Below are 20,140 nucleotides of genomic sequence, written 5' to 3'. Positions count from 1 at the left end.
TTTATTAAAAAAAAAGTAAATACAAAATTTCTAGTTATGGACGTTGGAAGAATCTGCCTAGCAAAAATACTTTTCCGACTCATTGGATACAGACTCATTTGTTGGGCCCATAATACTGAGAATCGATCTTATCTTGTGGATGGCCGTGGAGTGTAAACAATGAATCTGAGATTGAAAAAAGGATTTCATGCTGGCACTAATGAGGCTTGGGCATGAATCAACTTCTGTTCCCAGTCTTGACCTGGTGATCAGATCAGGATTCGCTGCTTCCAATGGAAAGGAGGTGCCAGGTGGGTAGTTCACCTACAAATTCCATTAGCCTGCTGAAGTGAATGTCACCAACTAACAATGCTGCCCTGTATTTTTCCCTTTGGACAGTGGCCAGCTGAGGGGCACTGACAAGGCCAGGGAAGCACTCCCTGACCCCTGAGCAGCTGAGACCTCACTTACTTGCTTAAGAGATCAGAAGCTGGCTGGCGCCGCGGCTCAATAGGCTAATCTTCCACCTAGCAGCGCCGGCACACAGGGTTCTAGTCCCGGTCGGGGCGCCGGATTCTGTCCCGGTTGCCCCTCTTCCAGGCCAGCTCTCTGCTGTGGCCAGGGAGTGCAGTGGAGGATGGCCCAAGTGCTTGGGCCCTGCACCGCATGGGAGACCAGGAGAAGTACCTGGCTCCTGCCATTGGATCAGCGCGGTGCACCAGCCGCAGCGCGCCGGCCGTGGCGGCCATTGGAGGGTGAACCAACGGCAAAAGGAAGACCTTTCTCTCTGTCTCTCTCTCTCACTAACCACTCTGCCTGTCAAAAATAAAATAAATAAATAAATAAATAAAAGAGATCAGAAGCCCTGTCCTGTTATTGATGCTGTCTCAGTTACTAGGTTGTATTTTCTTTGCTGTGGGTGAGATTTGAAGTCAGGAGTCTAAAACAAATGGTGAAGAGAAGTAGGATAAGAGGATTTGTCTTGCCCCAGTCTCCACCGTAGCCTTAGCAGTGTCTGACACTTGGGTTTGCTGTTTGGACTTGGGATCTAAGCCAGGAGCAACCAAGTGGACCTTGTCCTGCTTTTGTACACTCTGCAAGATGGGCTTGGTGAGGGAATGGGGACAAGCAAGCTGGGGAACCAACTCTTCTGCTGACCAATGCGGCCTTGTGCTCATCTCCGGCCAATTGCCCCCTTGCAGGAATTGGCATGGGGTGGGTGACACAGGGCCCAATTCTGCTAATTTTTCAAGTTCAATCAGAATTTATGTATGGGGCTCTCAATTTCTCAATCAAGCTCAATAACTGAAAACAGTAGATAGAAAAACAATGTAGGCTTGCAGGCTGAGGTGGCCCACGGCCTGCTTATTTGTAATCTCTGCTCCTGACTTTTGCATGCTCCAGGAAATGTTCTGCCTCACTGTACTTAAAGGCGCTGAGCCTATTGTATGGATCACTTATATACTCAGGATCAACTTGAATTTGTTTTATAGTCAAGTTCACACTGATAAAATTGAGCACCATCCTCAGAAAGTGACTATGTTAGAAATAAATTATAATAATAATGATGATGTAGATAACACTTAATAAAGATGAGAAGACTGTTGCGATATCTAAAACAATTCATTCTTAATTTCTCCCTTGATTAAGGACATGGGTAACACAGAAGATAAGCTGGAATAGCACTCAGGATTTCACTGAATTAAGTTATGTAACCTTTTCATCATCTATGAAACGTAGAGTCTATGGATAAATCAGTTGCCATCCTGGAAATTACTGATACCCTAATGAAAGTGTTCTCTCATTAAAGACAGGCACTTTCCTTTAAAAATATATCTTTGAATAAAATAAATTAACAGTTCTAAAGAAAATAAAGAGCAAATGGCATAACTATCCTTTTTTTTTTCACTGAACATTATTTGAAGTAAACCCATAAAAATTCATATAATAAACGTGCATGGTCTGGTAGATTCTCACAGCAGGAGTACATGAAATTTGCTCTGCCATTTCATTATTCTTTGATTTTTTGCTTTGAGCATGTTAATTTTTTTTCAGTTTTTCAAAAAGGTTTCTGGGGTCTACCCTGTGGTTTAACTGATAAAGCTGCTGTCTGCAGTGCCTGCATCCCATATGGGTGCTAGTTCAAGACCCAGTGGCTCCACTTCTGATCCAGCTCTCTGCTATGGCCTGGGAAAGCAGTAGAAGATGGCCCACATCCTTGGACCCCTGCACCCACATGGGAGACCTGAAAGAAGCTCCTGGATCCTGGCTTCAGATCGGCTCAGCTCCAGCTGTTGCAGCCATTTGGGGAGTGAACCAGCAAATGGAAGACCTCTATCTCTCTGCCTCTGCCTCTCTGTAATTCTGCTTTTCAGATAAACAAGTGAATAGTTTTTAAAAAGTTCCTTCTTTCTTCCTTCCTTCCCTCCCTCCCTCCCTACTTCCCTCCTTTCCTTCCTTCCTTCCTTCTTTTTCCTTTCTGTCTTCCATTCTTCCTTCCTTTGTTTTTCCTTCTTTCTTTCAAAGGTAGACCTGTGGGGTTGGGGGGAGGGGATAGTTCTTCCATCCTCTGGTTCACTTTCAAGTGGCTGACACAGACAAATCTATTCCAAGGCAAAGCCAGGAGCCAGGAACTCAATCCTGGTCTCTCACATGAGTGGTAGGGGCCATCTGCTGCTGCTTTCCTAGGCACATTAGCAGGAAATTGGATAAAAAATGTAGTAGCTGATGCTTGAATTAGCATTCTCAAGGGGGTTGCTGGCATCCTAAGTTGCAGCAACATCAGTCTTGCTATGAGCATTTTTTTTTAATTTGACAGAATTAGACAGTGAGAGAGAGAGGCAGAGAGAGAGGTCTTCCTTCCATTGGTTCACCCCCCAAATGGCCTCTATGGCTGGAGCTACACTGATCTGAAGCCAGGAACCAGATGCTTCTTCCTAGTTTCCCATGCGGGTGCAGGGGCCCAAGCACTGGGGCCATCCTCCACTGCCTTCCCGGGCCACAGCAGAGAGCTGGACTGGAAGAGGAGCAACAGGGACTAGAACCGGTGCCCATATGCGATGCTGGTGCTGCAGGCGGAATATTAACCAAGTGAGCCATGGCGCCAGCCCTGCTATGAGCATTTTTAACAAGTTACTTGCTTTCTCCTTGCACTTCCAAACATTGTGATGTTCTGCTTCTTATTTTTGAACAGCTTCTGTGTTGCACATTTGATATCAACACCCATAGAGTTTTGTCTCAAAGACCCAGTTCAGCCTCTGTGTACCAGCCCTTCAGTTGGTATTTTGAATTGTATCATGTGGTGATTGTGCCACCATGAGGACTGCTTTAATAGCAGTGGCTTTGCTGCCATATGTTTATCAGTGTTTATGCAGTGAGGTCAATAGTTCATTTTGCTTTGCCATTCTTACTTTATAGCAGTGAATAGGAAAGAGAAAAATGAAAATAAAGTAGTTTGGTTCATTATGTTGAAATATACACAACCAAATGTACCATTTTCATTGTTCTAAAGTCTACAACTCAGAGTACTTACTAGGTACTTTGCCAGTGCTGTGCAGTCATCTCCACCATCTCTCTCCAGGATTCCCATCTTCCCACACTGACCTTGTGTGTCCATCATACACCAACTCTCATTGCCTCATACCTCCAGCCCCTGGCAACCTCCCTGCTTTCCATCCTGTGAATTGGTAGATCATGTCTAGGGTACCATACATCAATTACAGTAATTGTTCTCTTGTGTTTGGTTAAAGAAGTTTTAAGGAACAACACCATAGCTCTTGAAACTATAATGAAATTGAGACAAAGATGTAAAGGGCCAGCAGTGATAAAGCATAAACCTTCAGTGTAATCAGATATAAACCAGTTGACTGCACATTCCACTGAGAAACAAAGAAAAATCCACAAAACTAAAGATGAAAGAGAACAGAACTAGGAATGGGAGAGTCCTGATAAAAGATGAGATCTTGGTGGTTAAGTTTCTGCTGTTGGCGCTTCCAGTTACAACAAGCTCACCCATGGTGTTTCCTCTGTGTGTTTCCCCCTCCAATGTGGGGTGTCATCCCTGAAGGAGACCCACAAGTTCAAAGGACGGATGAGTAGCCTTTTTCTCCATTGCCCTTTTGGCTTGCTCTGTTTTTCTAATCTCTTGCACTACTTGTGATACAGTGCGTAATGTCTTCCCTCATACCAGCAGCCCATTCTCCAGTGCTGTTGGAAGCCAGCTGGGTACTGTGCAGTGTTATTCTGACATTAACTACCTGGATAAGTGTGGACACCACAAGTGAAGTGCTCAGTGTCCCCAGCTTAGATGCCAGTCTCAAAACCTGGGCCTCCCATCCCCCTGAACAACCGGTTCTAAACGTCTTCCTTAGGTTCTATCACTTGCTGTATGAGCTCACGGTGCTCAGGGAGACACACAAGTTTGCTGGCTTATGGTAAAGGATACAGAAAAACAGCCCAGTGAAGAGGCACATAGGCCAAGGAATGAAGGAAGGGCACAAGGCGTCCATGCCCTCTATGGCTGCCAGCACCTCCCAGCACCTCCAGGCATTCCCCATCCAAGGAGCTCTTTTTACTTCACCATTTGGTGGTTTTTGGACATTTCATAGGTTCTTGGTGACTGATTAAATCATTGACCATGGGTGATTGACCTCATCCTTGGCTCCTCTCCCCTGCTCAGGGTTTGGAGAGTGGGGATGAAAGTTCCAACTCTCTATTCATGCTTTTGTCTTCCTAATAACCATTCTCCATCCTGAAGCTACACAGGGCCCCCAACCACCAGTCATCCTATTGGCATACCAAAGAAAAATCATCATTTCATGGATTCCAAGGGCTTGGAAACTCTTCTGTGAGGTCCCAAGACCAAATATTATAACAAAGGACATTCCTATCATCCTTATGGCTCAGGAAATTATAAAGGTTTTAGGAGCTTTGTGCCACAATCTACAAAACACTATGGGAGACAGTAGGAGTGTAAAAGTGGGTAAACGTGTTCTAGTGTGTGTGAGATGATCCAGTGGGTCACTGAACTCTCTACTTGTAGATTTTTAAAAATTAGTTATTTAATTGAGAGGTAGAGAGAGAGGAGAGATACAGAGACAGAGACAGAGATACGGAAAACTCCCATCTGCTGATTCACTCCCAAGTGACCTCAGTGGCAGAGCTGAAGCTGGGAGTTGGAAACTCAATACAGGTTTCCAATGTGGGTTAAAGGGACCTGACCACTTGAGCCATTACTGCTGCCTCCAAGGGTCTGCATGAGCAGGAAGCTGGAGTCAGGTACTAGAACCAAGAATTGGACCAAGTACTCCAGTGTGGGACATGAGTGCTTAACTACTCTGCTAAACACCCACTTCTTAGAGTTTTGAAGATGAATAGACCACCTTTCCATGTGATGGTTAAAATCTGGCATTTGGAATGACTCAGGTGCTTTGTAGATGATCTTTTTTTCAAGTTCAGGCAATTTCTCCCTAGTTCGCTGAGATTTCTTTTCTTTCTTTCTTTCTTTCTTTTTTTTTTTTTTTTGTATCATGAATGGAAGTTGAATTTTATCAAATGCTTTTTCTGCACCTATTGATATAATCTTGTGATTTTTCTTCTTTGCCCTGTTGATATGATGGATCACATTGCTAAATATTGAGCCAACCTTGCATCTCTGGAATAAACCTTACTTGGTCTTTTTTAATTTATTTTTTGTGTTGCTATCTTGCTAAAGAATTGCTTTCTCTTTTGTACATCTGGTATCAGAAGAATACTAGCTTCATAGAATGACTTGAGAAGTGTTGTCTCCTTTTGTATTTTTTTAGAAGAGGCAGTGTAGAATTGGTATTATTTTGTAGAATTCACTAGTGAAAACCTGTGATCCTGGAGGTTTCTTTGTGGGAGAGTTTTAAAATGACAGTTTCATTTGTTTTGCTAGATACAGGCCAATTCAAATTATTTCATCCATAGTGAGTGAGACTGCAGATGTGTGTGTGTGTGTGTGTGTGTGTGTGTGTGTGTAGAGTTGTGTATAGTATGCCATCATGAATCCTTCAGGGTTTGTAGTGTCACCCCAATTCAGTTCCAATGCTGAAGATTTATCTTCTCTCCATTTGTCAGCTGGGAGAAGGGGTTGGGCTGCCTTGCTGCTGCAGGATGATGAAAGTCCATGTTCTCCATGTAGTCTTCCTTGCACCTTATGGAGGGGATAGTCATTATCAGCCATAGGAGAAGAAAGTCCCACCACCATCCTTTTCCTCATCTAACACCAGCCCAATAGGGGGACTGGGGTGTTCCAGTCACCCAAGCAGGGGTGCAATCTAAATGCCTCATTCGGACTTTGGGGTTCATAGTTTCACTGTGGTGTTGTCTGGAGTAGAGCAGTTGTTGTCTGAGGCTGTTTTGTCTTACCAGGAAGATTCCTTCATAGTTGCTTGCAAGATAAAGCAGGCCACTGTTGGGACATTTGTTATCTGTGCCCCTTTGCATTTCTGGGCTGCTGCTTCATCAGCTCCTGGTCTGAGATATTAGAGGCCACAGGAGGCCTAGAAAACTCACTGCACATAAGTCACCAGCCTGCCTTTTTTTCTGCACCTGAGTCATCTGTGTTTGTTTTGCATTGATCTCTTGGCTTTTTAGCTGTACTAGGTAGGATGGAAGTGGATGTCTGTTCTTTTTTTAATTTTTATTTTCTTACTTTTTTAAAACTACACAGACTTTAAAAAGGTGAATTCAGGCACACCTCACTTCCATCTTCATATTCTTTACTTTTGTCACTGATCTTAATCTGTCACTTCTTAGTACATGAGATAGTTACAGCATAGGATTACCTCTTGTTTTTGTAGATTTTTTAAAATCTTAAACTTTCCGACCTTCATGGAATTTTCCAGTTGGTAAAATACAAGAAAAACTTGTATGAGCATGTTGTTTATTTCTCTTTATCTGATCCAATAATAATGGTTAAAGTATGCTTTCTTTCCCTATTGTTGTATCACTTTTAACTTTTATGACATTCTTGTGCCCCTGCCCACCAATATTTAGATTTTCTATTTCTTCCTCGTGTGATAAAATATAACAATGTGCTTTGGCAGTGATGCAGGGTAAGTCACAACCTTTAAGAAGTGACATTTCTTCTGTTATGCTCTATAGAAACTGCCAATTCTTCTAGCTAGATCTAGCAATCAATGTATTAAGCTCCATGGTATTTTTCAAAGAGATTCTGATTGGCATTTGTCATCTTGTTTTTCTCCCCTGAAAATTTCTGTTCTTTACCTCTTCTCCCAGTTTTCTGAGCCTCAAACTATGGATCTAGCCTTGATCATCTCTCTCATATCTATCAGTCAGTCCTGCCAGGGGCACAATATGTTCCTCATCTGAGACCTCTTCTTGTGGTCAACCGCACTTCAGGGAAAGCCCCCATCACTCTCAGCTGGACTACAGAATGAGGACTTCTCTCTGCCTGTTTCCATTCTTCAGCAGCATCCAGATGCCCCTGCAAAGTGTGAATGTGGCCATGATATTCCTCTGCTCAGACGCCTCCCGTGGCTCCTCATGGCTCTCAGAACATCCCCAGAGTCTCCCATTGCCGTGAGCTCTGTGTGCACTCGCAACTTCCTGCCCCTCTATCTCTTTTTCCTACCAGGTTCTCCTTCATTCCATGAGTTCCAGCCAGAGTAGCTTCTTTGCTCGCTGTGCTCCTAACTCAGGACTGTCACGGGAAGTGACTGACAGAGGCCAACATCAGAGGTGCTAAAATACATTCATCAGAGCAGATAGTGTGAGCAGTGCTGGAGTTCTGCAAGGAAGTAACAGATAAGCAAGACAGGCAGGGGCTGACTACTGGGACAACGTGCACTATAATCTGAGGGGAGTACCTGTAGCAGTAGTCCCTTCTAAGTAGGGGGACTGTGGCCTTAGCTTGCAAGGGAATAGCTGGCAGGACAGCTAGAGGCTGTCTATTGCGATATGGACTACAATCCAAGAAGCATACTTGTACCTGCAATATTTTCTCTTAGGGTGAGTTTTTTAATCATCCAGCAGGTTGTCCCAGGGAGGTGATTTGCATCTCTGGGAGAAGCTGGGACTCATAGCACCTTTAGGTCAGGAACTCCACCAGATGTCCTGGGGCCACCCTCCACATTCTTCACCCACCAGAGATGACAATGAAAAATCTTTGGCACTTGAACAAAGGTCTCATCTTCTGTAACTGCTTCATGATAGGCAGGGGTGACACATTGACCCCACCTAAGATCATCAGTTTTCCAGGGGCTTGGGGTGCCCTGAGGTCCTGGCTACACAGATCCAACAGGTGGTAGAGCCTCAGGGGAGAAGGATGATTCATTTTTTAAATGTCTGTCCACATTACCCAGAGAACGTAGGTGGTCTCCTCTGGAAGACTCTGATGTTGAAGGAGTTGCTGCATCCTGGAGGAGATAAACTGAAAGAGTTTGTTTGAAAGAGGAGGCCCCCGGGAGTTAGGGCAAAGAGGAGAAATATTAGCTGAATCACTAAGGGAAGGAGGGAACACAGAATTTACATTTTTTGAATTCTAAATTATTTGTTCTTAGGTATAACATTTCTTGACCAGAAATTGTAGGCACAATGTACATCCAGAACTATTAACGGTGTATACACAATATTATATTTTAATGAGGGCAGAAGCTTTCTCTTGGGCATCTGCAGGGACATCTGGAAGCATCCCATTTTTGAGAACTGCGTTCCACAGTAGGAAAACTCCTATGTTTAACAAGGGCGGTTTTCTGGGAAGAAGTGGGCACACACAGTAAACTGATTCCATTGGGGTGGGCTGCCCACCTGCTGCAGCGCATCACAAGTGGTTGTTCTTACAAAATCAGCCAGCCCTGACTGACAAGGTTCTAGAATTCAGGGTGAGAATGATCACGCTCTCTAGAAGTTTAAGTGCCGAGTCACTGGCAAGCAATCATGCATAAGAACCTTTCCTTTGGAACCTCTTGGCTTCCTCTAATTTGATTTAGGGTTGACACCAGTGACTGTCTTGAAATTTATTCTCTCCTTGTGATCAAGGTCTTTTTCTGAACACACTGCACATCAGCCATCCTGTAGCTGGGTTCTGTTTGTCCCTCATTGCCAGGATAGATTTGACCTGATTGTTGATCCAGTTCACAAGGAGTCAGTTTCAGAAACTCTGGCAGCCACATTTGAGCAGCAAAGAGGTATTAGAAGGAGTAGTTTGTAGGCTGATATTTCAAAAAGAGACCATATTTCCAACTCCATGAGTGGGCCTCAGATCCTCTTGGGTGTGAGAGGTAACAATAAATCAAGTTCTTAGGAGACAAGGGGGTCATATACTCTGATTTTTGTTTTTTCTTAGCAGTGTGATTATTTATTTATTTATTTCACAGGCAGAGTGGACAGTGAGAGAGACAGACAGAGAAAGGTCTTCCTTTGCTGTTGGTTCACCCTCCAATGGTCGTGGCCAGCGCGCCGTGCTGATCCGATGGCAGGAGCCAGGTGCTTCTCCTGGTCTCCCATGGGGTGCAGGGCCCAAGCACTTGGGCCATCCTCCACTGCACTCCCTGGCCACAGCAGAGAGCTGGCCTGGAAGAGGGGCAACCGGGACAGAATCCAGCGCCCCGACCGGGACTAGAACCCGGTGTGCCGGCGCCGCTAGGCGGAGGATTAGCCTAGTGAGCCGCTGCGCTGGCCAGCAGTGTGATTATTTATGTGAGTTCTTAAGAATCTGTCCTACTCATAGAAGGATGCAGTTGAACATATTGGCTATCTAAAAGTTATACAATGCCTACCTGGCTTCAAGGGTTCCCAGCCTTGCAATGAGCAAATAAAGTTGTCATTTCTTGGTGGGCCTGAAACGTCAAAACTTCGGGCACTATAATTAAAACCAGAAGATCAAAGTCTGCCTTGGATTGGCTTTTTAATTTTGGGAATTTTCCAAACCTGAGATTATTATATGGTAGATCAACATTCATTATTGTACTCAATGAAGAGTGTCAACCAACAAACTGAAATACATCTGTCCATTGTTTTTAGGCTTGCTAACTTTGATCTTGTTGGTTTTGTTACATATTTTCATTTTTTAGCTTTGTGATATGGAAGTACAATTCCCCAGGATAATGCTGGCCTGGCACTCTGAGATAATGATGGATATTTTACGAGTCAGTCTTCCAAGCACTCAGAACTTAACAAAAACAGCAGAGAACACGAGATTACCTTAAAGATTGTGACAGGGAAATCGAGCTGGAGAACAGTATTGTAGCGTCTGTCAAGGGACAAGGCCTCCTGTTCTGAGAGTTTATATTGGGGCATGATAAAGGAAAATGAGATGCTTCCTTTTCTTAGATCTGAGATTAAAACCGATGCCAATTCAGGTGATTGTCCCATTCTTTGCCACAGCCCAACCAAGAGGCCTGGGGAGCAGTTACCTATTTCAATGAGCGTTGTCTGCTCACTGAGCGAGAACTACCAGTACTTCTTTGGTTTAAAGAAGGCTCAATTCTGCTTATGCTGGGTAGCAGATCCAGGTCTGGAAGAAAGGGGCAAAGAATTCTACTCATCCTTTAAATGCCAAGTCTCTAGCCCAGGATGGTTCTGGATGGGGTGGCTAGCCATACAAGGAAGGGAAGCAGAAGCCTTTCAACCTTTGTGGAGGACAGAGGGAGCCCAGTGAGACAGAATGGGGGGGATCCTCTCCACGAAAGGCAAAGGATGCTAAATATCCAAGAACAAGACCTTCTGATTCCACCTGGGAGTCACCCCCGCCAGGAATCATCAGTTGCTGTCACACAGGTGTAAGCCATTCTTCCAGGACCAGAAATAGAACACAGGAAAGTGGAGTCCTTACCCCTTAGGGCAACAGGTACTAAGCATTTTAGAACGGAGTCTTTTAAGTTGCCACTGCACTAGCAAGTTGTTCTTTGCAGAACAGAGACAGGTAAGGAAGGCTAAGACTGATCAAGCAGCCAAAGATGTGTGTGGCTCACAGATGAGCTGCCACTACCCATGGTGCCTTACGTTGTAGGGTGCCCCCTGTGACCACAGAGGAAGTCTCCATATGGCTCACCACAATGTCATAGGAAGCAACCTATTGAGGCCAATCTCACAGATGGCAAAAAAATTCACCAGAGCAGATAGAGTGAGCACAGCTAGATTTGTTGAGCACACTGCAGGAAAGCACGGGGCGAGCAGCAGAGTTAGGGACTGACTACTGCTACAACATGGACTGTAATCTGAGAGGTACGTTTGTAAGGCCAGTCCCTTCTTAGTTAGGGTGACTGTTGCCATATGCTTGCAAGAGGGCAGTGAGCAGGACAGCCAGAGGCTATCCATTGCAACATGGACTACAATCCAAGAAGCATTACTTGGAACTGCAATATTTGCTCAGGGAGAGTTTTCTGTCATCCAACAGGTTATCCTAGGTAAGTGATTTGCATCTCTGGGCAGAGCTGGGGAGCTTATAGCACCTGAGTTTAGGGACTCCACCAAATGCCCCGGGGCTCCCATCCACAAGGACCTCCACTCTTGATCTTCCCTCTTCACGAGAGTTCTTTAACCATGTATCACTCTTTCACTTCATCCAGGGTTTGTTCAAATTTCACCCATCAAAGAGGCTTTCCCTGTCCACATGGATGCAAAATATCAATCACAGGATTCTCCCACCCTTCTCTGCTTTTCACTGAGGACTCACCACCACTTGCCACTGTGCATTTATTGGTTGATTTAATTGCTGTTTCCCACCACTAAACTGCAGGTCTCCAGTGCAGAGGCTTTGTTTAATTGATAGCTGTATCCCTAGTGCCTGATGTGGTTCCTAGCACATTGCAGGCTCCCAATGAATGAACGCTGCTTGAAAAAAAATGATTGATGATGTTGGCCATTTTTATTGCCTTCAGTTTTCCCATATCCTATGTAAGAGCATAATAAATATTCTTGGTGTGTGACGCTTTTCTTGAGTTTTCTCATCCTATAAGCGTGCCATCTGCCAAGGATGCCGTTTCTCGTTTTGCTGGTGTCTGCTTTCATTGCTAAGTAGTTGCATTCTGACATTAACCCCCTGTGTGCTAACTGACTTTCTTTACACACTTTTCTTTATAGGGTTATGTACAGATTCTTCTGCAGTTCAGGCTGTTCTTAAAGTGTTTAGTCACATGTATTCAGACAACTTACATTTTTTTTACATTATTTATTTATTTATTTTCATTTTATTTGAAAGAGAAGGAGAGATACCTTCCACTCACTGATTCATTCCCCAGATGCCCACTCACTGATTCACTCCCCAGATGCCCACAAAAGCCAAAGCTGGGCCAATCCAAAGTCAGAAGTCAGGAGCCAGGGACTCCCACAGAGGTCGCAGGGGCCCATGTACTTGAGCCATCTTCTGCGGCCTCGCAGGAAGCTGGATTGGAAGCTGAACCAGACTCAGACCAGCACTCCAAGATGGGATGTGGGCATCCCAAACAGCATCTTGACCACTGTGCTAAACGCCCACCCAACTTCTTCATTATTTTCAGTGATGGTTCACCACATCCATCTGATTCAACACTTTCATCAGACTATCTATTGCTTACTGCAGTCCCATTTTGTAAGATTTATATTTGGCTGCTATGTGAATTGAGACACATAGAATCAAAATGTCTAGGTTTCAATGAATTTATTTATTTTAATATCTAAAACAAGTTTAATACATTTCAGAAATATTACTCCTTTTTTTTTTCTCTTAACCAGAAAGGTGTGACTTACTTTAGAACATTCTTGAGTTTATATTCAGTGTTTTCCAGGGTGTGCTTTAACATAACCAGTCCTAGAACTTAGTGCTGAGTCTTTGCAGCTTGGTGCACTCTTGGTGCCCATGGGTACCTGTTCCATACTTTAAACAGACTTGGCAAAAATATCTGTTGATCCAAGAGATGTCATTATTTTTTTCTTTAAGTTTGTGGAAAGTAGAGTTAAAAGAAATTCTTTGGTGCCAAATGTTTTGAAATTTAAGCTTGGTATATTTATAACACAACTTTTCTATTAATATTTTTGAAGACCCCTTGAATAGATCATTTGTTCTACTGTGTGTATTTGTCTTTGCCTAGAGAATGTGCCTTCTCTCCTGAGGGCTTTGTCTCTACTCCCCTCTTCCAATTTTCCCCTTCCCTTCTGAGTATCCTAGTGGGAACTGAATGGTTGCTTTTGAATTTTTGTTGTTGTTTTATAATCTCATGCTGGATGTATTTGTTGGTGGTTTTCTCTGATTCAGATATTTACAATGTTGCTCCTTTGTGGATTCTGCTATCTGGAAGCTTCCTGTGTTGTTTCTCACTTTGCTGCCTTCCCACAGTTTGACAAATAGGTTATATTAGATATAATGAGAAAATGTAGTGAATTAATTGTACTGCACTTGGTTATACATAGATGTTTAGTTTTTCATCTTAAGCACTTCTATACAGAGAGAAGTTAAAATAGGTTCCAGTTTAACAGAGGAATGTCTTCACTCTCTTTTATATAATTCCCCCAATCCTGTTCTCTTTCTTAGTAAGTGCATTTTAACAGCAATTAGAATAAAATAATAAATTTATTTTTAAGCATCTGCTGTCACAAAACTTTATATACTATTAATAAAAATTTAATAACACGGGTATAATGCTCCAAACACCATTAGCAGGAGTGTACAGAAATTATGAGGGCACAGGGCTGGTGTTGTGAAGTAGTAGGTAAAATGGCATCCCATTTGGATTCTGGTTTGTGTCCCAGATGTTTCACTTTCAATCCAGCTTCCTGCTAATGGCCTGGGAAAAAGCAGCAGAAGGTGGCCCAAATACCTGGGACCCTGCCACCCACATGGGAGGCCCAGATCAAGCTCCTGCCTCCTGGCTCCTGGCTTTGGCCTGGCTGAGTCCTGGCCATTGTGGCCATCTGGGAATGGAAGATATCTCTGTCATCCAGCAAGTGGATGGAAGATATTCCCTTTCTCTCTCTCCTTCTCCTCTCCCCCACCCCTGTAACTCTGACTTTTAAATAAATAAATAAATCTTTAAAAGAAAAGGAAATATGAGAGCACATTAAAGCTTTAGAAAAATGGGATTAAATGATAGGTTTATTTTGGTGCATAAGGGCAATTTGACAGTAAGAATGGAATGTGCTTCCTTGACAATCATTGAGTCTATATAGCTGAGGCTGGGGTCATATAGGCAGATCCGTATTTTGCCTATGCAATTTCCATGAGCTTTCTGAAGTACCATTGCACAAAGAATAGACCAAACTAGGTACAGGCACACTGCAACCTATAGCTTGACTTTGGATGACCTGTGACGTAAGACAGGTTTCACACTTTCAAATGGTTAAAACCAAATCACTAGGATATTTCATGACATATAAAATTCCAAGACATTCTAGTTTCTCTGTCCATGAGTTCCACTGGAACACAGCCACAGTAGTTCTTTTCATTGTTGTCTATGGCTGGTTTTGTACAGCAGGAGTAATCTGAAACTGACTTGTGACCGAAGCTTCTGGATAAGACCTTGTATGTATGTCTTTGAGCTTCAACTTCCACTTAAATTTTTAAAATATGAAAATTACTACATTTCTTCTCCTTGGTGTTTTTAGGAAGTAAAATGAGTTGGTAAATCTGAAAGTGTTTTGGCAATCACTAAGTTGTTAAAAAATATAAAATAGCATTATCTTATTGCATTTCCAGAGCTCCAATAGTTAAAAAAACTGAACAGGAGTTTAGAAAAAGAAAAATTGTATGATATGGATAACGCATACCTGTAGCATTCCAGTTCTGGTTTAAATTTCTGCCTAAATCTACTTTGTGAATAATCCTAAAAGAATCATGTGACAGTTATCTAGAAAGCCAGTCCATAGCCAATTATACTGGCCTGGGAGATTCCGAAATAGGCCCCATCACTTCCCCGGGAAGCAGTCTCTCTTCTCCCTCCCTCATCCCTGCATCACCCACATTTCGTGCCTTTGCCTGCGCCCTAACAGGCTTCCATCTCTACCACAAGCTGCCCACCATCGTTCCCGAGAGCTGCCTGCTCATCATGGTCGGACTTCTGCTCGGCGGAATTATCTTTGGCGTCGATGAAAAGTCTCCCCCGGCGATGAAGACCGACGTGTTTTTCTTGTACCTCCTGCCTCCCATCGTGCTCGACGCCGGCTACTTCATGCCCACGCGCCCCTTCTTCGAGAACCTCGGCACCATCTTCTGGTACGCGGTGGTGGGGACCCTGTGGAACTCCATCGGCATCGGCGTGTCCTTGTTTGGCATCTGCCAGATCGAGGCGTTTGGCCTCAGTGACATCACCCTGCTGCAGAACCTGCTCTTCGGCAGCCTGATCTCAGCCGTGGACCCGGTGGCCGTGCTCGCCGTCTTCGAGAACATTCACGTCAATGAGCAGCTCTACATCCTGGTCTTCGGCGAGTCCCTGCTGAACGACGCGGTCACAGTGGTGAGTTGGAGGAATCCACGCAGCCTCGTGGCGCGGTGTGGGGACCAGCCGGCGGGCTGCTTACTTGAAGGGTGCCCCGCTGGGTTTAGTGCTCTGGTGGCACTGACTTGAAATTCCGAAGGCATATTTTTGTTCATTTTAATTTCTCACTTACTGTTACACAACTGGTCTCTCGTTCTCGTTTGGCACTGGGCCCCGCAGGGTAATGTAGTTGGTCCCTTCTTACAAGGCCTTGTTTATGCCAGAGGTCCATAACAGTGATTGTGGCCTTTGTACCTGTGATGATTTACTGTTTTGGCAGTTCCAAAGGATGACATTTGATCATAGTGGAAAAGAACCCAGAGTTACTCATGAGAAATAATGCTGTCCATGTGTATGATGCACAAGAAAATGGCAATACCTACTAAGAGTGCCATTCTCAGATGGGATTGCACTATTTATTATGTTATAACCCTTATTTTTTTTAAAAAAATATTTAACATTATTTGAAAGGCAGAGTCACAATGAGGGAGTGAGGGGGAGAGAGAGAGAGAAAGAGAGAATTTCCCATCCCCTAGTTCACTCCCCAAATGGCTGCAAGGGCCAGGTGTGGGCCAGGTGGAAGCCAGGAGTCTGGGACTCCATCCAGGTCTCCCACGTGGGTGATAGGGGCCCAAGTACATGGGCCACCTTCTGCTGCTTTCCCAGGCACAGCATCAGAGAGCTGTGTTGGAAGTGGAGCAGCCTGGACTCGACCTGGTGCTTAATAGGGAATCATGGCATTGCAGGTGGTGCTTTAACCGTCTGCACCACAACACTGGCCTCCTTTTGTTAAAGCTATTGGCGAAAATTTTCATCACTTACTTTCTATTACTACTCAACAAGCACAATTCTAGGCTTAATCATTTTCCCATAAGTGGGTTTTTATTTGGCCAACACAGATTATTTAATTCTCTTTAAATTGCAGCATAACTCAAGTCAGAGGCTGTTATGGTCTTAATCTAGGCAGAGTTTACTGTGGAGAGAAAGGATGAGGAAGGATACCCCCCCCACACACACACACACCTGTAAAGAGCTCTACCTGCTCCAGTTAGACACTCAAATGATCCAGGATTGATAAATCAATTTGTTAGCTTTGGTGATCTTGTGTTATGTTAGCCACTGCAGTTGTAAAGGTGATCATAATGACAAGTATTTACCTTTTGTGAATGCTTCCCTTTGTGCTGAGGTCTGTAAGCACTGATTCTTCTTATAGATAAAAAAAAAAAAAATTGAGAAGGTCAAGTCAGGTGGACTTTTTTAAAAAAAATTGATTTGAAAGGCAGAGTTACAGAGTGGGAAGGAGAGTCAGGCACAGAGAGAGGTATTTCATCTGCTGGTTCATTCCCTGAATGACCACAGCAGCCTGGGCTGGGCCAGGCTGAAGTTAGGAACCAGGAGCTGTATCCGGGTCTCCCACATGGGTGGCAGGGGCCCAAGTACTTGGATCATCTTCCTCTGCTTTTCCCAAGCCATCAGCAGGCAGCTGTATCGGAAGTGGAGTAGATAGGACACAAACTGGGGCCCATAGGGGATGCTGGCATTGTAGCCTGTGGCTTTACCAGCTGTACCACAACACCAGCCCCATAAAGTGTACTTAAATAATTTAATTTTTAATACCCTCTCAATTAGCTCATATCATTAAAATGCTATTCCTGACTCACGTGAAAATCTCCTTCGCCACCAACATTATTCTGTTAGCCTATATTCCACTATGAAAGCAGATCCCTGAACTGAATAAAATATCATCTCTTAAGAAGCCCATTAACTCCATGTGGATGTCATTAGGTAGAAAATAATATGCTGATAGCATCACAATTTTTAGAATAGCCGCTAAGACTACTGTTTTAAGAAAGCCAAGATGCCTCACTTCAGTAACAAAACATACTTCATATTCTCCATTAGTCATTTACAATGATCAGCCATTCACTCGCCAATATTAAATTGTAATTGGAAAACTGCCATAGTAGTAAAGGCATTTTATAACTGATTCCAGAGGCATCAAGTTCTCCAATGCGACTTAGGTTTGATGTGTGAATTTTCCTCTTGTTGAGGGAGATTGTAACCACTTGCACATGGCATTCTTAGAGTGAATTGATTGCACACACAGGGACCTTTACAAAGAAACAAGAACACCCTGTGCATTCTTTCTAGGGCAGCTCAGCACAGTCAGCTTGCTTTCAGAAGGACACACCGTTTACACCGCTTTTTCAACTCTGACAACTATTCCCATTCCATACCATCTCAGTGGAGGCTTCCTTTGCATTTGGGTAGAATAGATCTCAAGGAGGATCCAGCTAAATCACTGTGTTGAGTATACAAAGGCAGTAGGAGATCCACAGGCACATCCTGCATAGAGCCATCAACTGTGGTTTATGGATGTGGAGGAAGGGCTGACCCAGAGAGGACAGCGGGTCAAACTAGAGCCTGCTATCCCAGTAGGACAGAAAAAGCACATGTACAGAGCCTGGGTATCAGAACCACTCTCAGGGTTTCATATGAAGGAGCCTTTCTCAGTGAGCTAAAGCCCAAGGACCTTCACGCTAGACCCGCAGAATATCTGGGTATGACCAAGGGTGTGCTTACCTAATGCCAAAGAATGAGATGTTTCTCTTGCTCAACCACCTGAATAGTGTGTTGAACAGGACATGTGTTAGAAATAATTAGAAAAATGTTGCAGAAAATGATTTGTACCCTCAAAGAACAGAGGTGTGGAATGTTTTGTGGAAGATTCTTTAATTCATTCATCTAGTCTTGATCCTTAGGAACGTATGTTAGTCCATTCACTGTTGCTGTAACAGAATATATGAAACTGGACACTTTCTAAACATTTTTCAGTTATTTGAAAGGGAGAAAGAGAGAGAGAGAGAGAAGCAGAACTCTTAACTCTCTGGTTTGAAGAAGCCAGGAGCCAGGAACTCGGTCCAGGTCTCTCATGTGGGAGGAACCCAACTGCTTGCCATCACCACTGCCTCCCAAGATACATTAGCAGGAAGTAGAAGTTAGGAAATGCAGTCAGAAATGGAACACAGGAACTCTGATGTGGGACACAGATGTCTTAACCATGGCACAACAACCACTCCCTGAGATGGGGCACATTTTAAAGAAAAGAAGTGGATTGTTCTCAGTGTTTCAGAGGCTATCAATCTGGGATAGGATGTCCCCAACTCTTGGCTTTGGTGAGGGCTCCCTTGTCAATGTCAGAACACTGCGGAGGAATGGGAAGGGGACCACCGCATGTAGAGGGACCAACTGTGTCAGGGTGACTTTGCTTGGTAACAGCCCCCTCCCTCCAGGGAGAGCTAACTCACTCCTTGAGCCCGTTAGTCCCGTGACCCAGTCATCTCCCACTAGGCTTCTCTCTTCAGCAGGTTCACACTGGGGGCCCAGATTGCAGTGCGTGAACATTTGGGGCATGCCGCATCCTGATATCAGAGTTTTCTGGAACTCAGGGCACAAGGAAAGGTTCTAAATATACAGACCAGGACACACATTGCAAAAATGATGAGTCACTAGGATACAAGGACAAAGGTTAATCTTAGAAAATTCATGTCAACAGTATAATCCAGAGAATGAGTGGAATCATAGCTTAGAGAATCATAGCAAATTCAATACTGAGGTAGAAAAGCCAAAGGAAGAAAACCTGGCACAAAAATGTCTCAAAGCAAGATAAATTGGCAATATGTAAATTATAGATGAAACTCTCCATTCTATTGTCCAGGGCTACAATAGATGAGAACTAACTGATGGGTCTTTGACATAGGGGTTACAATGCTGGTTAAGAAGCTCATCTTCCATATGAGGATGCTTGGGTTCTAGTCCTGGCTCCACGCCAGATTCCAGTGCCCCTCTAATGCACACTCTAGGAACCAGCAGGGATGGCTCCAGTAGCTGGGTCCTTGTCACCCTCCTGGGAGTCCTGGATTGAGGTCTTAGCTCCTGGGATTTGGTCTAACCTAGCCCATTCTTTGTAGACATATGGGATGTGAATCAGTGGATGGGAGATTTTGTCTCTCTCTCTCTCCCTCTCTCCCTCCCTCCCTCCCTCTCTCCCTCTCTCCCTCTCTCTCTCAGTATGTGTGTATATCTGCATCCCAAACAAATATAAAATTTAAAAAAATTACTGTGGAAATGGCAAACAATTGAAAGAAGCCAGCATGTAATATTTAAGTAGATTTTTGTAGTTTTGCTTGTAAGAGACATTTTATGAAGTTTTTTAAAATCCAAAGCTTGTTCAGGTACTGAAGTACCCAAGAAACCCTGCTGTTTCCACTGTAGTCCCTAACCAAATGATTTAAGTTCACATGGGAATTTCCAATGTCATTCTTAGGACATGTTAGTGCAACTGTGGCATATTCAGAGACATTTCCCAAGAAGATTTAAAGAGTTTCCCCCCAAGAGTTTCTAGCTATTTATCCTTACCTGGAGTTGTTTAAGCAGAGCTGGCTTAGTAGAAAGAAACTAGTACTCTACCTCCATGGCTATTCCTTTTGGGCTGTGGAGTGGAATTTAACTTTAAGAAAATGGAGATTAGTCAGTGAGCATTCTGACCTTCATTCTGGTTTTTGCAGATAGCAGGATAGATATAAAACACTTCATGCATAAATGATTATTCCTAGTGCTTCCTATAAGAAAAAGTGACCTATTTTGGGGACACAAAGCTCCACTGTACCTGCAGAGTTCCTATTGCTGCTTTACCTGATTTTCCTGATTTAGTACATGTTGTAAAT

At 43.8% G+C, this 20,140-nt stretch overlaps 1 protein-coding gene across 1 annotated transcript in view; it reads left to right on the top strand.

The window, feature by feature from the left end:
- Positions 1 to 20,140, top strand: part of SLC9A2 (solute carrier family 9 member A2) — a 106,805-nt gene that overhangs the window by 18,634 nt on the left and 68,031 nt on the right. The window contains exon 2 of the mRNA XM_008253183.4: positions 14,929 to 15,392. Within this exon, the coding sequence (XP_008251405.3) occupies positions 14,929 to 15,392 (464 nt within the window). The remainder of the gene's footprint in view (positions 1 to 14,928; positions 15,393 to 20,140) is intronic.

The sequence above is a fragment of the Oryctolagus cuniculus genome, chromosome 2 (genome assembly GCF_964237555.1).
Source record: "Oryctolagus cuniculus chromosome 2, mOryCun1.1, whole genome shotgun sequence".
NCBI lineage: Eukaryota > Metazoa > Chordata > Mammalia > Lagomorpha > Leporidae > Oryctolagus > Oryctolagus cuniculus.
This window is presented reverse-complemented; position numbering and strand designations above follow the sequence as displayed.